General features: G+C 43.4%; 1 protein-coding gene across 7 annotated transcripts in view; it reads left to right on the top strand.

Moving 5' to 3' along the window:
- pnpla6 (patatin-like phospholipase domain containing 6) overlaps positions 1-21,683 on the top strand; it is a 51,202-nt gene that overhangs the window by 24,894 nt on the left and 4,625 nt on the right. For 5 of the 7 annotated variants that reach the window (XR_007194117.1, XM_048248340.1, XM_048248336.1 and 2 more), the window contains exons 21-32: positions 5,636-5,711; positions 5,890-6,039; positions 7,449-7,512; positions 8,418-8,586; positions 8,734-8,916; positions 10,460-10,578; positions 10,954-11,110; positions 11,464-11,580; positions 11,919-11,988; positions 17,868-17,984; positions 20,366-20,514; positions 21,222-21,374. Coding sequence is in view for 6 of the 7 variants with exons in the window: in XM_048248340.1 (XP_048104297.1) it covers positions 5,636-5,711; positions 5,890-6,039; positions 7,449-7,512; positions 8,418-8,586; positions 8,734-8,916; positions 10,460-10,578; positions 10,954-11,110; positions 11,464-11,580; positions 11,919-11,988; positions 17,868-17,984; positions 20,366-20,514; positions 21,222-21,374 (1,524 nt within the window). In the remaining variant the exon portion in view is untranslated. Of the gene's footprint in view, positions 1-5,635; positions 5,712-5,889; positions 6,040-7,448; positions 7,513-8,417; positions 8,587-8,733; positions 8,917-10,459; positions 10,579-10,953; positions 11,111-11,463; positions 11,581-11,918; positions 11,989-15,383; positions 15,501-17,867; positions 19,951-20,365; positions 20,515-21,221; positions 21,375-21,683 lie in introns of those variants that run through there. The other 2 variants (XM_048248337.1, XM_048248342.1) reach the window with 2 other exon arrangements.

Here is a 21,683-nt window from a genome sequence, read left to right as displayed (position 1 = left end):
AGTTTAGCAAAGACCGTGAAACCAGTACATTTAGATCTGAAACTTTAGTGGTTAGTTTTTTACTTTAAATGAGCCAGCCAAGTCAACGAGCAAAAACTGAACGGCAATTCACCTTGAAGTTGGATTAAAACAAAATGCGCTCCTCTGGCCAGAGACCCAGGAGATCATGCCTAAAATGTACTGAGCTAGAACAGAGGATTTCTATTTTGGAATCAAAGATGCATGCCCTTCCATCAAAGACAGATGAACTACGAGAGGCATCTCATGAAGTGAGTACAGCAACTACTGGAAATGCAGAGAATGAAACCCAGCAGTCTAATGTCACTGCTAATAGAGCAGATGAATGCATCGACCTCACAAAGGGAAATGTGAGTACAGAGCCTTGGCACAGGCAAGGTGCCAGACCAAAAAACGTAAAACAAAAACTGTAATTACCTCAACACCAGTAAATTCAGATGTTAACTTCAGGCCTCGTATCAGAAATACAGACAGATCAGCAAACTACTACAGGGCTTGTGGCTCTAAGGGAAGCCCACAGCCCCTAACACTATGGAACAGATTTGAATGCCTCCGGGACGTGACAGAGGAATTTCCCAGGGAACAGACCCAAAGCAGGCAGCGATCAAACCACAACAATAGAAAGATGGGCACAGACAAGAAACAGCACTCGACACCTATTCATCCCACAACCCTCGCTCTAGGCTTACTCTGCTGTGAGACATATAAATGGGGAAAGGATGATTGTATGTTGTTTTCCAAATGCTTCCGTGTCTGACACAAAAAACAAGCTTGCAGAACTGGTGTCGAAATATGCAACTATCAAGCGCATCATTGTGCATGTTGGAGCAAATGACATCTACAGAGAACAGCTGTATGTCAAAGAAGATTTCAAGGAACTTTTCTCAGCCCTATATGAGCTTGGAATACAAATTTTCATCAGTGGCCCACTCCCAGCAGAGGGAAGCTTTTGTATTTTCCAGTCTATTCAGTTTAAACACCTGGCTCGCAAAAACATGCTTTTCAGTTGGAATGAATTTTATTGACAATTTTAACCTTTTTTGGAATCGCAGGGAATACTTCAGACCAAATAGTACAGAGCTGAGTTGGACTGGGGCCAAGATCTTAACCGAATACTATCACCTCTCTCTCCACCACCCAACATTTTTTTCTGCCAACCTTGAGCCGAGCTTCTGATAAGCGCTCAGTGGCCATACAGACGGAACAAGCGGATGACCTCAACATCTCAGCTTAACCAAAACACTCTGCACAGGCTGAAACAGAGATATGCCCACCCCCCTGCTGTGGGGCCCTCTGGTAATCACCCGGTAGCCTCCACTGAAATGCAGACCTTGGAGAAACATAAACAACCAGCTCAATGCCCAGCCATGTCCACTGGACAAGATAAGATGGGTGCTGCTAAAATGACTCAAAGTCAATCACTGGCGTCAAACTCCCTGGAATCTCAGCAAACAAATGGATGCGATGAGCATGAGGAGATAGCACCTATCAAAGCTGCTGAGGGGCTATCAGAAAAGAAGGGTCATGTTGTAACACCAGTACCAATACCCCTCCCCACCTCCGTCGACTCCTTGTCACCACAAAGACACCACAACATGGAATACACTACTGGAATACATGCTGAAAGCGGAGCGTCTGCAACAAACTCCCCAGGGCCTCAGCAGGCAGATGGAGACTCTGAACCAATATTCAACCCCATCTTCCTTGATTTCCCATCACCACCTACACCCAATCACGTTCCCCACCCGATCAAATTCCCCAGGCCACCCAAACCCCCCTGTATATCCATCCTCATCCCAACACTCCCCCACCCGCTCAAACTCCCCAGGATCCCCTGTATACCCATCACCGTCCCCACCCCAGCACATGATTTTCCCTGCAAGAATGGAAGGACTGCTGCCAGTAGCCCTGCAACTTGTTAGTAGCCAAAGACTTTCAACTGTATACCCATCAACATCCCACCTTGTTGGGAAACCAAGACCTTCAACGGTATACCCATCAACATCCCACCTTGTTAGTAGACCAAGACCTTCAACTGTGCGGTTTTTTAGTACCCCAAGACCCTTAGCACCAAAGGTGCGCATGGCACGGCCTCCCTCTTTCCACTCAGAAGGATCTCTTAAGCAGCAACAACCTCTTAGTTCATATTGTCAGCTGGCATATAGCAGCTGCAGTAGAAAATTATTTGATGATGATGATGATGACTGTATTGTATGATATTCTAAGGGTCCCTGCAATATAAATGGTACTGACAGTAGTTTTGAGAACATGCCAGGACCCAGTAAGCCCATGACATTCTCTATTCCTGTATTGACAAGAAATAGAACACAAACACAAATGCATCGAGCTTATAGGGTAAACCAGTCCAATCTCCTACCCGTACCAATTCAACCTCAGATTTCCCCCATGGACCATTTTTCCCCAACACTTACAGCAAAACTAGCACGCCTAAATATCAGATCTCTTTCCAACAAATCATTCTTAATTAATGATCTAATTTGCACACACAACCTTGATTTTTTTAAGGAACATGGAACACTGAGACATGGTTAGATCAAGCAAACAGTGCTGCTACTCTCATTGAATCAGCTCCCCCAAATTTAAGTTTTTTTGTGTGCTACCAGAGCAAATAAAAAAGGTGGGGGGATAGCCACAATTTTTAAGACGTCTTTTCAGTGCAATCAGTCGTCATTCGGTGACTTTACTTTATTTGAATATCTGTGTGCACGCATTAAGTCTTCTCCTCAGATTTTATTACTGACAATTTACAGGCCTCCAAAACATTCAAGCAAAAGTTTTTCTTGAAGAGCTAGGTGAACTGCTATCAGTCGTTTGCATAGAGTTTGACTGTCTTATTATATCAGGGGATCTAAACTTGCATGTGGATAATCCTGAAAACAATTACGCCAAGGAATTCATTGCACTAATCGATACTTTCTCCCTAACACAGCATGTACAGGGGCCAACACACTCTCTCGGCCATACCCTCGACCTTGTTATCACAAAGGGTCTCGATGTCTCTACAGCTGTTAAAGACCTGGCCTTATCTGATCATTTCTGCGTGTTCTTTGATGTGTCTATGTCCCCACACACTCAAAACACAGCTATGATTGTAAAAAGGAGAATCATAAATGATCAGACAAGTGCTCTCTTTGAGCAAGCACTTTTACTAAAGTCAAGTCAACTGTCAGACTCTGTAGAAGACTTATTTGATCACTTTAATGCAAAAATGGCAAACATTATGGATGACATTGCTCCATTACAATTCAAGAAAGTTAAGGACAAACAGAACGCACCATGGAGGCAAAATCCAGCAGTTAAACTTCTAAAAAGAGAGTGTAGGAAGACTGAAAGAAAATGGCGTAAATACAAACTTCAGATCCACTATGAAATCCATAAAGAGATGCTCCTTTTATATAACTCTGAAATATGCAAAGAAAGACAGTCCTTTTTTTCTAACATTATCAATAGAAGTTCAAATAACACTCGTATTCTATTTTCAACTGTTGATAAATTAACAAATCCCCCCTCACAATTAGCGCCTGAACTTCTCTCAACTAATAAATGCAATGAGTTTTCATCTTTTTTTAAAGGTAAAATTGACAAAATCAGACTCAACATACCTGCTCAATTACAAATTCAACAATTTGAACTTCCAGCAACAAACAGAGGGAAACTAAACTTAATGTCAGAGTTCAGCATGATAGACTACGAAACGCAGAATCTCAGCTCTTCCACAGGTGTCTTAGACACTCTGCCTACCAATTTATTCAAAACTGTTTTTCATCTCATAGCGGCGGATGTCCTTCAAATTGTAAATGTATCACTGCTGTCTGGCACTTGTCCCTAAGTCACTGAAAACAGCTGTTGTAAAGCCACTTCTCAAGAAGAATAACCTGGATGCCTCCATGCTAAACAATTACAGGCCCATATCCAATCTACCTTTTATTGGCAAAATTATTGAAAAAGTAGTCTTTAATCAATTAACCACCTTCCTAACATCAAATGGGTATTTTGATTACTTTCAGTCTGGTTTTCGGGCAAATCACAGCACTGAAACAGCTCTCATTAAAGTTTCCAATGACATACGCCTAAACACAGATTCAGGTAAAACATCAGTCCTAGTGCTACTGGACCTTAGTGCAGCATTTGACACTGTTGATCACAATATTTTACTACACAGACTAGAACACTGGGTTGGATTTACAGGCATAGTTATCAGCTGGCTAAAATCATATCTGCAAGAAAGGAGCTTCTTTGTTGCCATCGGAAACTGTACCTCAACACCAACGTCCTTGACCTGTGGTGTTCCCCAGGGGTCGATCTTAGGGCCACTATTATTCAACCTCTATATGCTCCCACTTGGACAAATCATCCAAAATAACTTGATTTCATATCATAGCTATGCAGATGACACACAAATTTACATAGCTCTGTCACCAAATGACTATGGTCCTCTTGAACCTATGTGTCGGTGTATAGAACAAATCAACACCTGGATGTCTCATTTTCTACAGCTGAACAAAGAAAAAACTGAAGTAATTATATTTGGTAAAAAGGAGAAAAGACTTAGGGTTGCCACTCTCCTTGACACAAAAGGGTTGAAGGCAAAGGATACAGTTGAAAATCTTGGTGTATTAATTGACAGTGATCTAAATTTTAACAGCCACATGAAAGCGACAACTAAATCAGCTTTTTACCACCTCAAAAATATTGCCAGACTCAGAGGGCTGATGTCAAAATATGACTTAGAAAAACTCATTCTTGCATTTATCTCCAGCAGGGTTGATTACTGCAATGGACTGTTCACAGGCCTTCCTAAAAAGACTATTAAACAGCTTCAGATGATACAAAATGCAGCAGCTAGGATTCTAACAAAAACTAAAAGAACTGACCACATTACTCCAATTCTGGCACTGGCTTCCAGTAAGTCACAGAAGCTCTATTGCTTGTTTATAAATCAGTAAATGGAGCAGGACCTAAATACTTGTCAGTACATGCTTCAGCTGTACACACCTTCTCGTCCTCTCAGGTCCCAGGTGAAAAACCTGCTAGTAAAACCTACTGTTAGAACTAAACATGGTGAAGCAGCTTTTGTGGCTCAGCTGTGGAATCAACTTTCGGATGACATCAAAAAGGCCCCAACTGTAGCCAATTTTAAATCTAGACTTAAGACCGAACTGTTCTCAGATGCTTTCTGCTAACTGTGCCGAGTTACAAATTCTGAATCTGCCTTGATAATTATTCTACTTTCTTTTATTACTTTTTTTTTTTACTACTTTTGCCTTTGTTTTTTGCTTACTAATTATCCTATATTTTTAAATTATTTTACCTTGTGTTTTATGTTTTCTTTTTATTATAATCTTTACCTTATAACTATTCTTTGACTATGTTGCCTTTCAATGCTTTTTATTTGTTATTATTGTTTGGTTTTGTTTATGTAAAGCACATTGAATGACCTCTGTGTATGAAATGCGCTATATAAATAAACTTGACTTGACTTGACTTTACCACCAACCTTGCTGCTGTGATCTCACTTCACACCTTAGTGTCTGGGTTTGGTTTTGATTAAAGTGTGTGTGTGTGTGTGTGGCGTTTTGTCCTCCACGCTGTGCAGGTAGTGACACGGCTGATTCACCTGCTAGGCCAGAAGATTCTGGGGAACCTTCAGCAGGCCCGTGGGCCTTTCTCAAGTAAGTCTGTCAGAGGGCCTGGTGTTGGTTGCACAGTGTTAGATGTTCAAGTACATCTTTGTAGAATTCTGCCTTGTGATCTCTTTACCTATATATCTCTCTCTCACTCACTCACTCACTCACATTCTATCTCTCCATTTCTCTTTCTTTCTCTCTCTCTCTCTCTCTCTCTCTCTAGGTTCTACGTTGGGCTTGCCTTCTCTGGGCTCCAGTCCTGACGTCACCAACCCTGCCAGTAACCTCTCCACTGTGGCCGTGCTGCCCGTGTGCGACGACGTGCCAGTCAATGCCTTCAACATGGAACTAAGCCACGCCCTCAGTGCCATCGGTAACGCCCACTCCTGTCTATCTTTCGTGATCTCTAGTTTGTTGCCATTAGCAACTATGAGCTACCAGAAGTGGCCATTAGCAAGGCTAATTCATTTGTGGCCATTAGCAAGGCTAACTCATTTTTGGCCATTAGCAAGGCTAACTCATTTGTGGCCATTAGCAAAGCTACCAGAAGAAACTCTTGTTCAGATGCAGATAGCAGTGGTAGCATTAGGGGCTTCCTATACCACACACGTGTCCAGCCCTCACAGGAGCTGATGTCCGAGTCTGGCCTGAGACCCTTCCTGAGCCCGCTGTCCTATCGATAATGCCTAGAAAAAGCCCAAACGATCATCGGAAGCTCATTCGACTTAATGCAGTGATGCGCAGACCTGGCTGAACATGATGCATGCTGGGATTTAAAGAGAAATTCGGCCATTTTCACACGGATCTCTTGTTTCTCTAGGTCATTGAGTACCGTTAGTACAAAAAAAACCCCGCATCTTTATCATGCCCCCCAGTTGTTAGTAAGCGGTAAAATTCCAGCATCACTTCCATTCATCACTTTCAGCCGGATCTGCTCTGCACAGCGCTGCATGAAGTCAAATCAACGCAATAGGGAGGGAAAGTGAAAACCAGCGCCCCAAGTGGTTGCGTTCCTATCGAAGAGCAGCTCCAATGTTAAGTCCCATAGACCTATTTTTTTTAAAAATACTGTGAAGCCAAATCAGCGATCTTATCCACCAAAAATATTTTTCAGTGTCTATACAGTAATAATCTTCTAACTGTGAACATGTCAGACCATATTTTGCCTTATTTAAAAAAATCGAAATTGCTCCTTTTGTTTCATAAACGAACTACAAAAAAGCCATGTGACTTTACCCTTCGACGTTACTCACGGTAGCATGGTTTGTTTATTAGCCTGGTTAGCATTGCCACTTAACACTTACTGCCAGCTCTTCATGTGAGTAGAAGCACAACACCAGTTATCCAGACATAAAGGTTATCACCACGCGGTTTACATCACCTTCCGTTATTACAAAAATATGTAAGCCAGTTAAGCAAATTGCTGTATTGATCAGTTAGAGATTAAGCGCCCAAACCTGTGACGTCACATGCAACTGTAGTTTGTTATCACCATGTTACGACAAAAACTCAAAACAATTCAACTGATCCTAAAAATAAGGTATGACCACTTGAAGCAATAGAGGTGACCCCAGTGCCTAACATATGGAAGGCATTAAATTAAGATCCCAATGTGCACCGAGATATATTTTTTCTAAAAAAAAATCCCATCCCCTCCGTTAAACTCTAGGAACGCAACCACTAGATGGCGATGAGATTACTTTCCCTCCCTATATGTGGATCCAAAATGTTAACCGTTTCATTTTAGCATTCAGGTTTCTAAATCTCTCACCTCCATTTCAGGACCCACCCTGCTCCTGACGAGTGAGATCATCAGAGAGAGACTGGGGGCGTCAGCCCTCGACAGGTAAAACAATCTCTTGTTTTTTTTAGGGACAATTTAATTTCTCTTAAGGCAACACAGACATGTGATTTTGTAGTTAATCTGTATGACTTACAGTGTTGCACTATTTAAGGAGAACTTTTCTCAAATGTATTTGGTTGTGAATCCTTAACTGTGTTGCACTAGCCTGACGTGGTCATACTCAATTCTATTCAGAATTTGAGTCTGATACAGCTTCATTGGGAAGTGATTATGGGGTGTGTTTCAACCGACACAGGGAAAAATGCCTCTGCACTCACTTGGATAGACCTAACCAATCAGAGCAATGAAATAGCCTACCGTGAATCCTGAACCAAAACATCTTCTCGCTGTTTTAGTTTCGTTTTGCTTTCAATCGTTTTTTAAAGTTATTGTACTGTCAATAGGCTATCTTTTAGCCTACAACAGACTAAAATCTAAATGTAGGCTATAGCTTTTCTAGCAACTTTTTTATGTAAACAAAATCAACCGAAGTGCGCTCGGGTGACGTGCTGGACTAGGCACCGTTGCTCATCTCTCCATCATCAAATAAAGCCCGCCCATACAGTCTGATTGGTGCGAACTGCTCTGCTTCGGGCATAGTTGCTTCTCAATGGAACCAGACTGAATTTCCCGACCTCAAATTTTGTGGGTGGAGTTAAAACTCTGGCTTCTAGGCTAGTGTTGTACAGCAATACTCATAGCAATGTCATAGCTTTGATTACCGCAGAGCCCATATCAACAGACAGATTACTAATTCAATGCATATACCTCTACTGAAATATGCTGTGTTTTGATGGTCACATACATGAACAATAAATGAAAATGGTCGTTCTCAAGTTTGTGTCATCTCTGTATCTCTGTGTTGTTGTTGTTGTTGTTGTTGCTGTTGCGTTTGTTGTTTTGGTTAGTATCCATGAGTACCGGTTGTCCGGCTGGCTGGCTCAGCAGGAGGACATCAACCGGATCGTACTCTACCAGACAGACAGCACCATGACGCCCTGGACTCAGCGCTGCATTCGCCAGGCCGACTGCATCCTCATCGTGGGCCTGGGCGACCAGGAGCCGGCCCTCGGACAGGTCAGTGGACACACCACACACATCTGTTCTGGTTCTTTCCCCCTCGGCCCTGTATGTTCCTCTATCCGATCCAGTCGTAGTAGTCGTGGCGACACACATCTGTCCTGGTTCTGATTCCGGTTCTCTCCTTCCTTCCTGTCCCTGCAGCTGGAGCAGATGCTGGAGAACACGGCGGTCCGGGCCCTGAAACAGCTCGTTCTGCTGCACCGCGAGGACGGGCCCGGACCCTCAAGGACCGTGGAGTGGCTCAACATGCGCAGCTGGTGCTCGGGTCACCTGCACCTCCGGTGCCCCCGCAGGGTCTTCTCCCGACGGAGCCCCTCCAGACTGGTACTGCCGTCCGCCTCTGCTGTGACCGAACACATAAACATTTCATTCTAAGGGTTGACTTATGATAAAAAAGGCTTTTCTCTTGACAGGTTTCTTGAATTTCCCCTGGGGATCAATAAAGTATCTATCTATCTCTATCTATCTATCTATCTATCTATCTATCTATCTATCTGGACACACACGTGTTGTTATTGTTGTCTGACAGTAGCTATATTGCAGACAGTAACTAGGTGCCTAAATTGGTCATATTAGTGTAGTATAGAGGACAGTAGCTAACAAATCAGGTAACAGTTACTGTACACTACATACTTTAAGCAGCACGATGACATTAAAGTACATTAGTCTAGTAATGCCAGCAGACTATTGAATGTGCCAAATGAAAATGATCATCAAGGTCGGCCATTGTTGTTGTGGTAAAATAATAGTACCTGGTCACGATGCAGGCAGCACTGAGACTCAGGGACAGGAGGAGGGCCACTTAAAGCAGTGGCCAGACAGGGACATGCTCTGGAGATGCAGATGATTCAGATCAGGTGAGGAATGTGACACTGGATATCTTGGTAACAGTACTTTGGACTAGGGCTGCACGATTTGGGGAAAATATCTAATTGCGATTTTTTTGTGACAGATATTGGGATTGATATTGTGATTTGCGATAGGATTTTTGAATGTCAATGAATTGACTCAGTTTAATATTTCAAATGTCTATTTCATTTGGGCCCCCCTGATTGGTGACCTCACCCAGTGCACAAGAAGCAGGGACGGACTGTGCAGCTCACCAATCAGAATTTCTGTGCCCCTCACGCACTACGCACACCCACCAACCAGAAGTGGTGTAGTTAATGAGGATGAAATGAATATAAAAGTCAGAAATGTGACAAAATGAACTGTGCACGAGTATTTGTAGCTTTTGCGATTGGGTAATTGCGTTGGTTCTTATTGTAATTGCGATTGCGATAATTGTGCAGCCCTAGTTTGGACCTACAGGTCTTAAAGTTTGTCTTTGTTCTTCTGTTAAATTAATGCTGTTTGGTCCTTACAGCAAAAAAAAACAAAAAAAAACATGATTCTTTATTGGTAGGTGAGTTAAAGGTCAGTAAACAGTGTGAAACTGACCAAAGCAAAGTGGAGTAATCCCTATCACAGACTAGTCTTTTAAATGTACGGTAAATGGAGATGGTCAATGTAGTCCTCAGTACTATAGTAATTTCCTGTGTATTAGCCGCATTGTGTATAAGCCGCAGGACAGTGTTTTATGCCATTTAAAAGAACAAATCCATATTAATACCATATTAACTACCCCCGTGTATTAACCTCATAACTGAAGAATTTTTGCAAAATCAATGTATAAACCGCAGCTAAGAGTTGGGAAATTACTGCATGTTATAGATGCCCGCGTTATTGTATATAGCATTACAGAATTTTTTACTTTTTAAAAACCTGAGGGAGACCTCTCTTTTAGACACCTTCCTCCCCCCATGAAAATATGAAACTAAGGTGTGTGTGTGTGTGTGTGTGTGTGTGTGTGTGTCTGCTTCTGCAGAGAGAGGTGTATGAGAAGGTGTTTGAGAAGACAGCGGACCGCCACAGTGACTTCTCTCGTCTGGCGCGAGTCCTGACGGGGAACAGCATTGCCCTGGTGCTGGGAGGAGGAGGAGCCAGGTGAATAAGCAGAGCCTATCAGCAATGATTTAGCGCCCATCCGAAGTCATAGTATAACTTACAATTTAAAGTCAAGGTGTATTTAGCTTTTTTGCTTTTGTTATGTCTTGTTTTGGTGGCACTTCCATGTTTATAATACAATTATCTCCCTGAATGGGGAAACATACAAAAAGCACTGCATAATAATAATAATAATAATGTTGTTGTCGTAATGTTGCAATAAATATCCAACATGGACTAATAGACTTCTTTTACATTTTTGCTTTTACATTCCTCTCTAATCAAAGCCTCTATAAACCTCTAACCCAAGACAATTTTCTCTCATGTGATCGACAATAAAACTTTTTGAGTTCTTGAATCCTGTCAATCCCACAGAGGGTGCTCACACGTGGGCGTGATCAAGGCTATGGAGGAGGCGGGGATCCCTATCGACATCGTGGGTGGCACTTCCATCGGCTCGTTCATCGGTGCCTTGTACGCCGAGGAGCGCAGTGCCGTGCGCGTCAAACAACGAGCGCGGGAATGGTCCAAGGTTAGTAGCAGCATCAGCATCCCATAATAGCCAGGGCTTGTGCGCCTTTTACTAGCACTGCTTCATGCTTAATCCTTCCATCACTTAGCAGAAAAGCCAGTCAGGCTATTTTAGCCATTGGTGAGTTGAACATGTGAGCATTATGATGAAGTGTATTCGTAAAGAATCCAAGCACTCCTTATCAAATTAAGCCATCTTCTAACATGTGATCAGCATTATAATGTTGTGTATTTGGTAATATATTGAAACTAACCATGGCCCTTACTGATTTATGTACATAGACAAGTAAAGATACCTCTTTAAAAAAAATAAAAAAGGCTCACTTTCTACTGGCTTGTTCTGTTTTCCTGTAGGCGATGAACTCTGTGTTCAAAACCGTACTGGATCTGACCTACCCCATCACCTCCATGTTCTCGGGCTCCGCCTTCAACACCAGCATCTCCAAGGTGTTTGAGGACAAGCAGATTGAGGTGAGCCGCACACTGGTAGCACTATAGTGTAGGGAGCATGTTAACTAACCATAAATACGTTATTAATACATGCATGTATTAGTGCTCAACAAGGTCTTTATCAAGCATCATTGCACATTTATTAGGTCTTTGCTGAACGATTTCTACTGGATGCCATTAGTGGAGAGTTATTATTCAGCATTCTTGTTATCAATTTTAATCCAGCAAGGATTGTAATTTGAAACTCATTGCCCAAAAGGCCTGCAGACCATTTTGTTTTGGTCCAGTGCCTTTGGTGGCTAACTCGGGCTTCTTACAAGATTCCTGCCTGTGTCTGTTCTTGTATCCCTCGTCTCTAGGACCTGTGGCTGCCCTACTTCAACGTGACCACGGACATCACCGCCTCGGCCATGCGGGTCCACCAGGACGGTGAGTGGTCACTGCACCCAGCATCTCCTCAGTCCCCCTCTATCCCCAGTATTTACCAGACTTGTTTATTTCTTTGGTTCTTTACTTAGTGGTGTTAGCATTCGGTTTAGCGCTGCTGTTGTTTATTTAGCTGTCTAGTATTAGAAGTCAGTGTTACTCCTTTCCTGCTCTTATCAACTGATGCTGATTAGGAATGATGACGATTAGGGACTGCCTTATGAAGGAACAGTGTGTAAATGTTTGCCTAAGACTTGCAATAATGACACAGCTCTGAACAGATAAAGGAACAGGAGTATATGTTCCTCAAGATTTCTGTGAGTTTGTTTTTAATTTTTTTCCTGGTCCTGAATAAATGTAAAGAAATCCTATTAACGACCAGAAACGGATAAGATATGTGGCGCTTACAGGAATAGTGATCAATGCTGTCCTTTTTTCTTGTCTTCAGAGTTGAGTCATTGAGTCAAGCATTTTTAGACAATAAAGAGGGGTCTACCTACTAGGCCTATACCTTTTGAAATGTTTATGGCAAGACCCAGGTGCTGGTTGATAAGAGCTGGAAATATGAGTAGCATCCAGACCCTCCCTTGTTGGTGTCTTCAGGTGCCACACTGGACTCTAGAGAGTTGACTGGAAAGTACCATTTATAGGATCTTGGCAGTTCAGGAGAGGACAGGGATTGTGTAAAAGGTTGTGTAACCAATACAGCATAAATACTGCTCAAAAAAATTAAGGGAACACTTCAATCACACACTGGATCGGTACTCTGGCACTGTTTGGCTCTGAGCACAAGTGAAACTTTTGAGGCGAGTGTTTTATTTTGCAAGAACTGTCCGACATTCTGTGAATGTAGTTTGAGAATGGAGATAAGGGTGGAAGGTTTCAAAAAATGTGTTTTAACAATTGTGGAAAACTGTAATTGTTCCCTTATTTTTTTTGAGCAGTATGTATACAGTACTGTATATGAAGACGGCTTACGCGTGTGATTGTAGAACGGGCACGACATAGCTTGGGGGTGATCTTGGATAGCATTTCTAGTATGCAATACTTTATGATTGTCACTTCATCCATGTTTGAATGTCACCACTCATGTAACGTGCATTGACTGACAAACTGATTGATTGTTGGATTGATTTGACCGCCTTGAATGTTTGCTTGTTGGTTTGTTTGAAAAGCACTTTGCCCCTTCTTAACCCAGCAGTAATTTTGTGTGTGAGGTTGAACCTGCTGCCTTGCTCAGCTCTGAGGGTTTGCACACCCTGGGAGCTGCCACCCCAAATCCAGCACATCATTGGCACATCCAAAGGATCAATTCATTGCTTTACGAGTTTGATCATTTTTGCTTCAAAATGATCTTCTAAAAATGTAACAGTCTGTTGTGAAGGCTGAACAGCTCACGATAATTTTTGGCAAATGTATTTTCTGTCCGTTTCATTGGAATTAGTAAGATCTATAGATCTAGTAAGAATTTTCTCATCCACCGATTGGTGAATAACTGCTGGCTTTGGGGTGCCTTGGGCTGGGGGTTCCAGGCCTGTGCTTGTGAACGTGCACCTGGCATGCCCTGACTAACTTTGAGGGCCAAGCTTGTCCCCCCTCTCTCTCTCTCTCTCTCTCTCTCTCTCTCTATTTTCTTTTCTTCCTGTATTTCTCTATCCCTCGTTTCCTTCATCTCTCTCTCTCTCTCTCTCTCTCTCTCTCTCTCTCTCTCTCTCTCTCTCTCTCTCTCCTCAGCCATGGTTTTGCATTCATTTAGACCTCCACACAAACACCACACTCAAACTCTCCACCATTCACACCCCCCCCCATCTCCACCACTGTCCTCTTTTGTCTTCATTAAACAACATCCATTCCCATCTAGCGTGAATGTCTTCGATCGCCTAAAAAGCTTCCACTCCCAAGTGGCACTGTGCGTTTCCCCTTCACTCGTTCATTTTGCACCCCCCCCTTTCATTCTGTGATGGTGGGAAAGAATAAGCCTTTTCCTTTACAATCTAAAAAAAAAGCATAACTGTAATCATATTATGTAGCTCCATTGCTTCTGCTGACTTGCTCTAAAACAAAAGATGCTTTCTGCTTAGCCTACCTGCTAGCACTTCCTGCTGTAGAGGTGTCTTGCCCCTCAATTCCTGTCTCCCCTCGGTGACTGTTGAGCGACCTCACCAGGATCCAGAACATTCTCTCTGCTACATTCTCCCCCCCCCCCGCGCTTTAAAACGCTGTCTTCTTTTTTCGTGCCATTTTCTTTGGCTAGCTATACTCTCTTAGCTTACAATCTGTCACAGCACATATTGCAAGGAGTCTTACTGGTGATGCAAGGACCTGATGCAGCCTGTTATGCAGTGCCAGCTGAGAAGGGTGAAGCACCTGAGATCACAGAGCCTCCTTCTGCTGTGTTGTGTATTTTCCAACTTGGCTTGACCAACAGCTTGGTCTCTCTCTCTCTCTCTCTCTCTCTCTCTCTCTCTCTCTCTCTCTCACTTTCATTGTCTATCTGTGTGTGTGTGCTTTCTGCAAATATTTCATAAGCTTTTTTTTTTTTTTTTTCTTTTATCTTAGTTGCTTAAACCACTCATTTCTTGCTAACATGTGCATTATGCTAACGCTAATCCTCACTAAGAAACAGGAATAAGCATTGACTAAACCCACACAGATATATGTTTGAGATTAGTGTATGTTTGGATTACAAAGCCAGTTTAATGTACTACAGACAGTTCAGATGTATCTAGAGAGGTGTATACGCATGTCTCAGGGGCCTATAGCATGTAGAGCATAGCTTAACGTAAACATCTGTAAATCACTACGTTTAGTCGACCTAGCCCTGGTTATTTGATCTCTTTAGCTGAAGTACAAGCAGGGGTTTCTCCCTTCTGAGCCCTCTCCAGTGTTGACCCTGTTGTCCCTTCACTTCACCTGTGTCCTGTCTCTGGTATTTTCACCTCCTCACTCGCTCTTTCTTCTCAATGGCCTGTCCTCCTCTCATCTCACTTCACCTCCTTCACCTTCACTTTCTCTCACTTCCTCACATCATCTCTGTCTGTTTGACTCTTCTTCTTCCTTCTCCCATCACTCCCTTTCCCTTTCTCTCTATTTTATTTTTGTCCTCATCTCCTGCTCTTTCTTTGATCTATTGACTGTTTCACTCTGTTTCTTTCTGGCAATCTCGTACTCTCTCTTTCACTTTCACGTCATCTCTCTCTCTCTCTCTCTCTCTCTCTCTCTCTCTCTCTCTCGCTGTCCCTCCCTCCCATCCTCTCTCTCTCACCCACCACCCTTCTCTCTCTCTCTCTCTCTCTCTCTCTCTCTCTCTCATCCCTGTCACTATATCTCTCTGTCCCCCTCTGTGTTGGGGGGCTGCTGTGGTCCATTTTGATTTACTCTCCATCTTCATTTGACAGGCTCAGTGTGGCGCTATGTTAGAGCCAGTGCGTCCTACACCCCCTATTTACCTCCTCTCTGCGACCCCAAGGATGGTCACCTGCTTGTGGATGGTTGCTATGTAAACAATGTCCCAGGTCAGAGCTCTGCCCACCCCATAACGACCAAACCCTCCCTCCCTTCAACACAACAACAACCACCACAACCACCACCAACAACACTACTTTTTCCAACTCCCAACTCCCTCAAACAAAGAACGGCAAAAAAAAAAAAACAAGAAAAAAAAAAACACACATGAAGTAGTTCCCTTTGACAACAGTCAACGGCTACCCTCTCCCTCCTTTCCAACACACCTCCCCAATCAACCTTCCCTTATTCCTGATTGCTTGCACATTGGGAACCCCATGGCTTGGAAGGAATCACCAAGGCAGACAGTACACAATGGAAAAGAAGGTCTGGGTTCTCGCCCTAAACCTTCCACATCTGTTTGTCCATCTAAGACTCCCGTTGGTAAAAAAAAAAAATTGGCCTTAAACTAAAACAACAACTAACAAAAATTTTAAAAAAAAAAAATAAAACTCAGAAGAACAACTCCCAGTTGAATTTTACAAATTAACATTGCTCCAATTTCCGCGGTCCTGGTGTAACTTCTCCATCCAGAATGGCAGTGGTGTTAGGCAGCAGGTCCTTATCCCTGGGTCGAACATGCATGAGCTCTCTACCTCAAGTTCTGGGGAAAAGAGCTTCCTCTTCCTTCTTCCTTCCATAATTGTGCTTCCCCCAGCACAGTATATATGCATCTATATGCTTGTGCCTCCATCCTTATTGCCATTCCTGATCGTGAAAGCTGGCTGCATTTGAGATATGAGCGTCATCCACACTTCTTCCAATATAGTGTTGGAAGTGGAGTTGGAGTGTTAGAAAGGTTCAGCATACCCATCAAGTTTTGGTTGACTTAATATCTCTGCATGGCCTTGATTTCTGGTTAGGATGGAACAGGGATCAGAAATAATTTAGTGGTGGGCCTGGTCAATGCTGTTCTGAATTGTTTGCTAATTTTTTAGCAACATTAGATAATGAAAACACTCAGGAAGGGGAAACAGTTGACGAAAGGGTCTACAGTGTCCCTTTTTTTGTAGTTTAAGTCTCTATGTTGATACCTCTGAGCATTTTGTATTTGTTTAGCTGTTTGGTTGTTTGTTTTTTTACTATTGCCATCTTTACTTCATGTGGCTGTCGGGCTGCTGTTTTTCGTGGTCTTCCATTTGTTTTGTTTTTTTGTTTGGTTCGCTTTGTTTGTTTGTTTGTTTGTTTGTTCCCTCCACTCTCCTCTGTCGCACAAGCAAGCACTTTCAATGCGGCTGGAGCTTTGCTGAATGCACACTGGCTTTGCCTCTCTTGTGTGTATGTGCGCGCATGTTGATACGAGCGCTATCAACATCTCTATCTAAGCCATGGACTGTGGACTGACCCCTCAGGAATCTACCGGGCACAATCAGCATGGGCCAGTGTTCTGGATCCTGTATGAACCTGTGGTTCATATGTATTGGTGATGAAATGCTTTAAGAGACCCCCTTCAGAAATCAAAATGGCTGACTGACGAGTCTGACTCGGTTCAGTGTGTGATTTGTTCACCTTCGCCTCTGCCTAACTGGTGATCTTGTATTACCCCATGCTATCTTTCCCACCCTCCAAAAAACCTCACGCAATACATTTGTCACACACACCGCCTCGCTCTCTCTGTCTCTCTTGTTTGATACGTGGTGCTCATTCTCCTTCCAACCCATGCTGTTGCAGCCAGCCTTGTCCTCCCCCCTGCGGCTGCTGCTGCTGACGCCCCCTGCTGGCTATGCATGGTAGAGCAGGTCAGGATTGGCTGGCTGCCCCCCCATAAAAATGTGTTCACTGACGGATCTCCAAAACCTGTCTGCGCAGATCCTCTGGCTGCCACTGTGCAAGGAAGGACATCAACAGTAATGAGTCTAGATTTGTTGTGAATTTTTGAAGCCATGTGATACCTGATTTGACAAAAAAAAAAACAAGAAAGCTCATAGATTGATGCTATTGAACAGGGTTATTTTTGTCCCACCATGCCAGAGGCCAGAGGTTTTTTAGAAGACTGTTTGGAGATCAGTCTACCTCATGGGCCCCAATTCCAAACCTACTCCACTCCCCCTACCACCTTGTATGTGTCATACACAGTAGTACAAGCTGCGGGGGCTTTGGTTATGGGTATGGAACGGTCATGAGGTAGGCTGGACCAAAGGCTTTGCTCCATCCTTGGGTCGACCGTTAAAAGTGTGAGCTGCGCCGCCCGCCCCAACTGTTTTCGCCCTCGACTCCTGCTATGGTCGACCTGAGTGTGCTATTGCAGCGCAGTTACTAATCACTCGAGTCGGTTTTGCGGTTCACCCCGATGCGTATCTGAGACGATATTGAGATGTTATCCTCCTCCTCCTCCTCCTCCTCCTCCTCCTCCCCCCCTCCTGCCTTCGGTGTGCCAGGCTCTCTGTGGCGCTATGTGCGGGCGAGCATGACCCTCTCGGGGTACCTGCCGCCCCTCTGCGACCCTAAAGACGGCAACTTGCTCATGGACGGTGGCTACATCAACAACCTCCCAGGCAAGTACGGGTCGGCTGCTGTGACCAACCAATCACCCACTCCCCCGCCACCCACCTCCACCACCGGCCATCAAGCCTGCCCCTGAGAAGGAGGAGACTAGGGGTACCAAGGGGTAGCGCGTAGGGGGAGAGAATGTTAGATGATAAGGAGGTAGTTCACAACAGTATGGGGAGGGGGGAAGGGCTATTTGAGATTCTGGGCCAGGTAAGTAGTAAGTACACCCGTTATGTACGTCCGTATAGAAAGAGGGTAGCTGAAGTGGTCCCTGCCTTTTCCACCTGAGCTAACTTGTGTGACGGAGGTATTTTCCCTCTGATCAAACCATGAAATTTACCATAATGAATGAGCTCTTAAAGCAGTGAAGGATCCAGTTTGCGTCTCAAGTAAAACGAGATGGTGTCTGTTCTATTTTCCTTTCTTGAAACGACATGACACCCCTTTATTTTGCAATTCTTTCCCATTTGAACCCATATCTGAAACCTTTTAAAATTTGTATGTGTAGTCTAAATAAACGGTTCACGTCGTACTTTGCGAGTTCTCCATCATAAGTGCAAGTGAACACGTGAGATGGTCTGAGTTCTGGGTTGATGTTTCGATGACCACTTCTCCTCAGATGGAAAAGGCAGTGCACAGAGACTAGACTAGCTGCCCAATTTGCTGATGTATTAACCAAGCGTGAGGGACAGTGCTATTCTGCCCAGTGGTCCCACGACCGTGTGGAATTCAGGCTTAAATTGCAATCTGGTCTGGTGTGTGGTTGGGGGGGGGGTTATTAAAATTTTACCCCTCTGTGATCTGGACCCAGTGAACATTGACACTGGTTACATTTCTGTTCATGAACTGCCTTGTTTCCCATAATCTGCACCACACACCAGACTGAAGAGTCTCTATCCAGTTGAAATGTAATGTAATGTTACATATAACTAAAAAAGAAAAAATAATTTTAACAGCTTGCTAATTATAACAAAAGGGGCTTTGCTATTTATTGTAAGATGGAATTACTCACATTTCCTTAATTGTTCTATTGCAACTGGAGAGAAGGCTGAAACATCTGGAGATTTTTCTGCATGCCATAATAATTCAATAAATTAAGGTATTACATTTACTCCAGAAGTACTTCTCGCAAAGGAGGGTTTGATTACTTGCCGCACTTGAGCATCTTAACTCCCACTGCTGTGTTAGGAGATTGCACCACATTACCTCAGCAATACCTTTATTGTCTTATTATAGCACACAGAACAAACTCACTTTCCTTCAGTTGTGTTACTTACTGCATGCATCTGAGGTAAATGTTACGATAAATATTGATTCTTTTAATTAAGGGAGGAAATTCAAACCATGTCTCACAAATGAGTGTTGAAAGGGAAAAAATGCTTCTAAATTCCATTTTTGCCTCTTTGTATAATCCCAACAAGATACTTTTTTTGTGCGGCATGGTTGCACTTTCTTTGAGATATCTGCATGTGTCTGGCCCCTTCTAGACATGCCGAAGTCTTTCAGAACTGTAAAAATGTAAAGTATTAAGTGCAGTACCAAACAACAGGCTCCATAGATCTGAGCTATTGCAGCCGTTTGATGCTTTTAATTGCTGTGACCCTGTCACCATTCCCACCTGACCTTTGGCAGCTTCTATGGGCTGGCATCACATCAGATATCTCCTGTGAACCTCAAGCGATTAGTGTTACCCAGCTGACACACTGTTTCACTGCATTGCCACATTACCTAATTTGATTAATTAATTACCGTAAGGCTTTCTAAGGGCTTCATTGGCATTGCGTTGGAGAAGTTATTGGTTACTGGTCACATTGGCCAGAGAAAGTAGGTGCATTTATTAAGATAAAAAGATGTACAGTTGCCTGTGCAATGAAATTGGGGCAGCCGTGGCCTACTGGTTAGCACTTCGGACCTGTAAGGTTCGAACCCCGACCAGTAGGCACAGCTGAAGTGCCCTTGAGCAAGGCACCTAACCCCTCACTGCTCCCCGAGCGCCGCTGTTGATGCAGGCAGCTCACTGTGGCGTGATTAGTGTGTGCTTCACCTCACTGTGTGTATACTGTGTGCTGTGTGTGTTTCACTAATTCACAGATTGGGATAAATGCAGAGACCAAATTTCCCTCACGGGATCAAAAGAGTATATATACTTATACTTATATTTAAATTTGGGTTGCTATAGGCAACTGTACAATGACAATTAAGGCTATGCAATCGGGCATAAAATGTGGCAAAGCAGTGTGACATGTGCATACCAGTGCTTTTTTATTGATGTGTGTTGCTCAACGATAACACTAGTCTGGTTTCTCCCACAAACACGTTCACGATGACCGCGGATGTGCCTTGTGTTTGGTCCGTTTGTCCGTTTGCAACGTCTCACGTCCTATAGCCGACATCGCCAGGACGCTTGGTGCCAAGACCGTCATTGCCATCGACGTGGGCAGCCAAGACGAGACGGACCTCTGCAACTATGGTGATAGCCTCTCGGGCTTCTGGTTGCTGTGGAAACGAATCAATCCCTGGGCAGAAAAAGTCAAGGTGACCCAGTGATAAAATGGATCTCAGTTTGAAATGTTTTCAGTCAGTGCCCCTTGTTGGAGTTCTGGTCTTGGTACTAGGGGTTTGACTAGGGGTTAGCCGACTATTAAAATCACTGGTTGATGCTGTAGGAAGCAGTCAACTAGTTTTGCAATAACTGGATAAAGGCTATACTAAGCAAGCGGGCCACACATTCCAATGTATTGAAGTACTTCACTGAAAAATGAGGCCTGTTCAACAGTGGCATTTAAAGTTGTATACAGCTGTACTAAAGTACAGTTAGAACATATCTGCTATGGATAACCATCTACAGATGAAGCCCTGGCATGCCAACAGTTTGCACTAAAATGTAATGTTAGCGCCAGGACTGCTGGTGTATAATGACTAGTTGACAACTATTATGAAAAACTTGTCAACTGGTAGAAATCAGTAGTTGTGAAACCCCTACTTGATGAGCTATAGTGTCTCTCCCGTACCCATGAGTTTGGAGCGCTAGCGTTGGTGAAGATTGCGGAATATATCAAAACTGAACAAATAGAGCACACAAATGTAATAAGTAACTAAAGAAAAACAAAAATGGGCCATCATGGCTCATGATGAAAGAAAGGCATTTGGATGCAACTCTAGCAAAGGTGTCAAAACATTGATCCTCAGTTTGTTGGAATTAAACCCAACATTCGTGACCCCTGACCTCTGGGTTTGCCCAGGTTCCCGACATGGCGGAGATCCAGTCGAGGCTGGCGTACGTCTCGTGCGTGCGGCAGCTCGAGCTGGTGAAGAAGAGTGCGTACTGTGAGTACATCCGGCCGCCCATTGACCGCTTCAAGACCATGGACTTTGGCAAGTTTGACGAGATCTATGTGAGTGTCACCACAGCCCTTATATTATTTGCTTTACTTTTTAATTTCTTTTCAATAGTTGTTGATGTGATTTTATAAAATCAGTGTGTACACAGTCAGTAAGATCCCATTCGTGTTTCTACCAGTTAATGGAAACAAAATTTAATTTTTTATGCACGTTGTGTAAAACGTGTGCACATGCTGATGGTTAAATTGGTCCACCATCTATAGTTTCCACAATAGTCAGACTAGAATAGGCTAATGACTAGAAAAATGGGATCCATTAGGCATTGCGACTGCTGTCCATCTATTTGACTCCACTGCTTGACC

Source organism: Alosa alosa, chromosome 7 (assembly GCF_017589495.1).
Source record: "Alosa alosa isolate M-15738 ecotype Scorff River chromosome 7, AALO_Geno_1.1, whole genome shotgun sequence".
NCBI classification, from domain to species: Eukaryota; Metazoa; Chordata; class Actinopteri; order Clupeiformes; family Clupeidae; genus Alosa; species Alosa alosa.
This window is presented reverse-complemented; position numbering and strand designations above follow the sequence as displayed.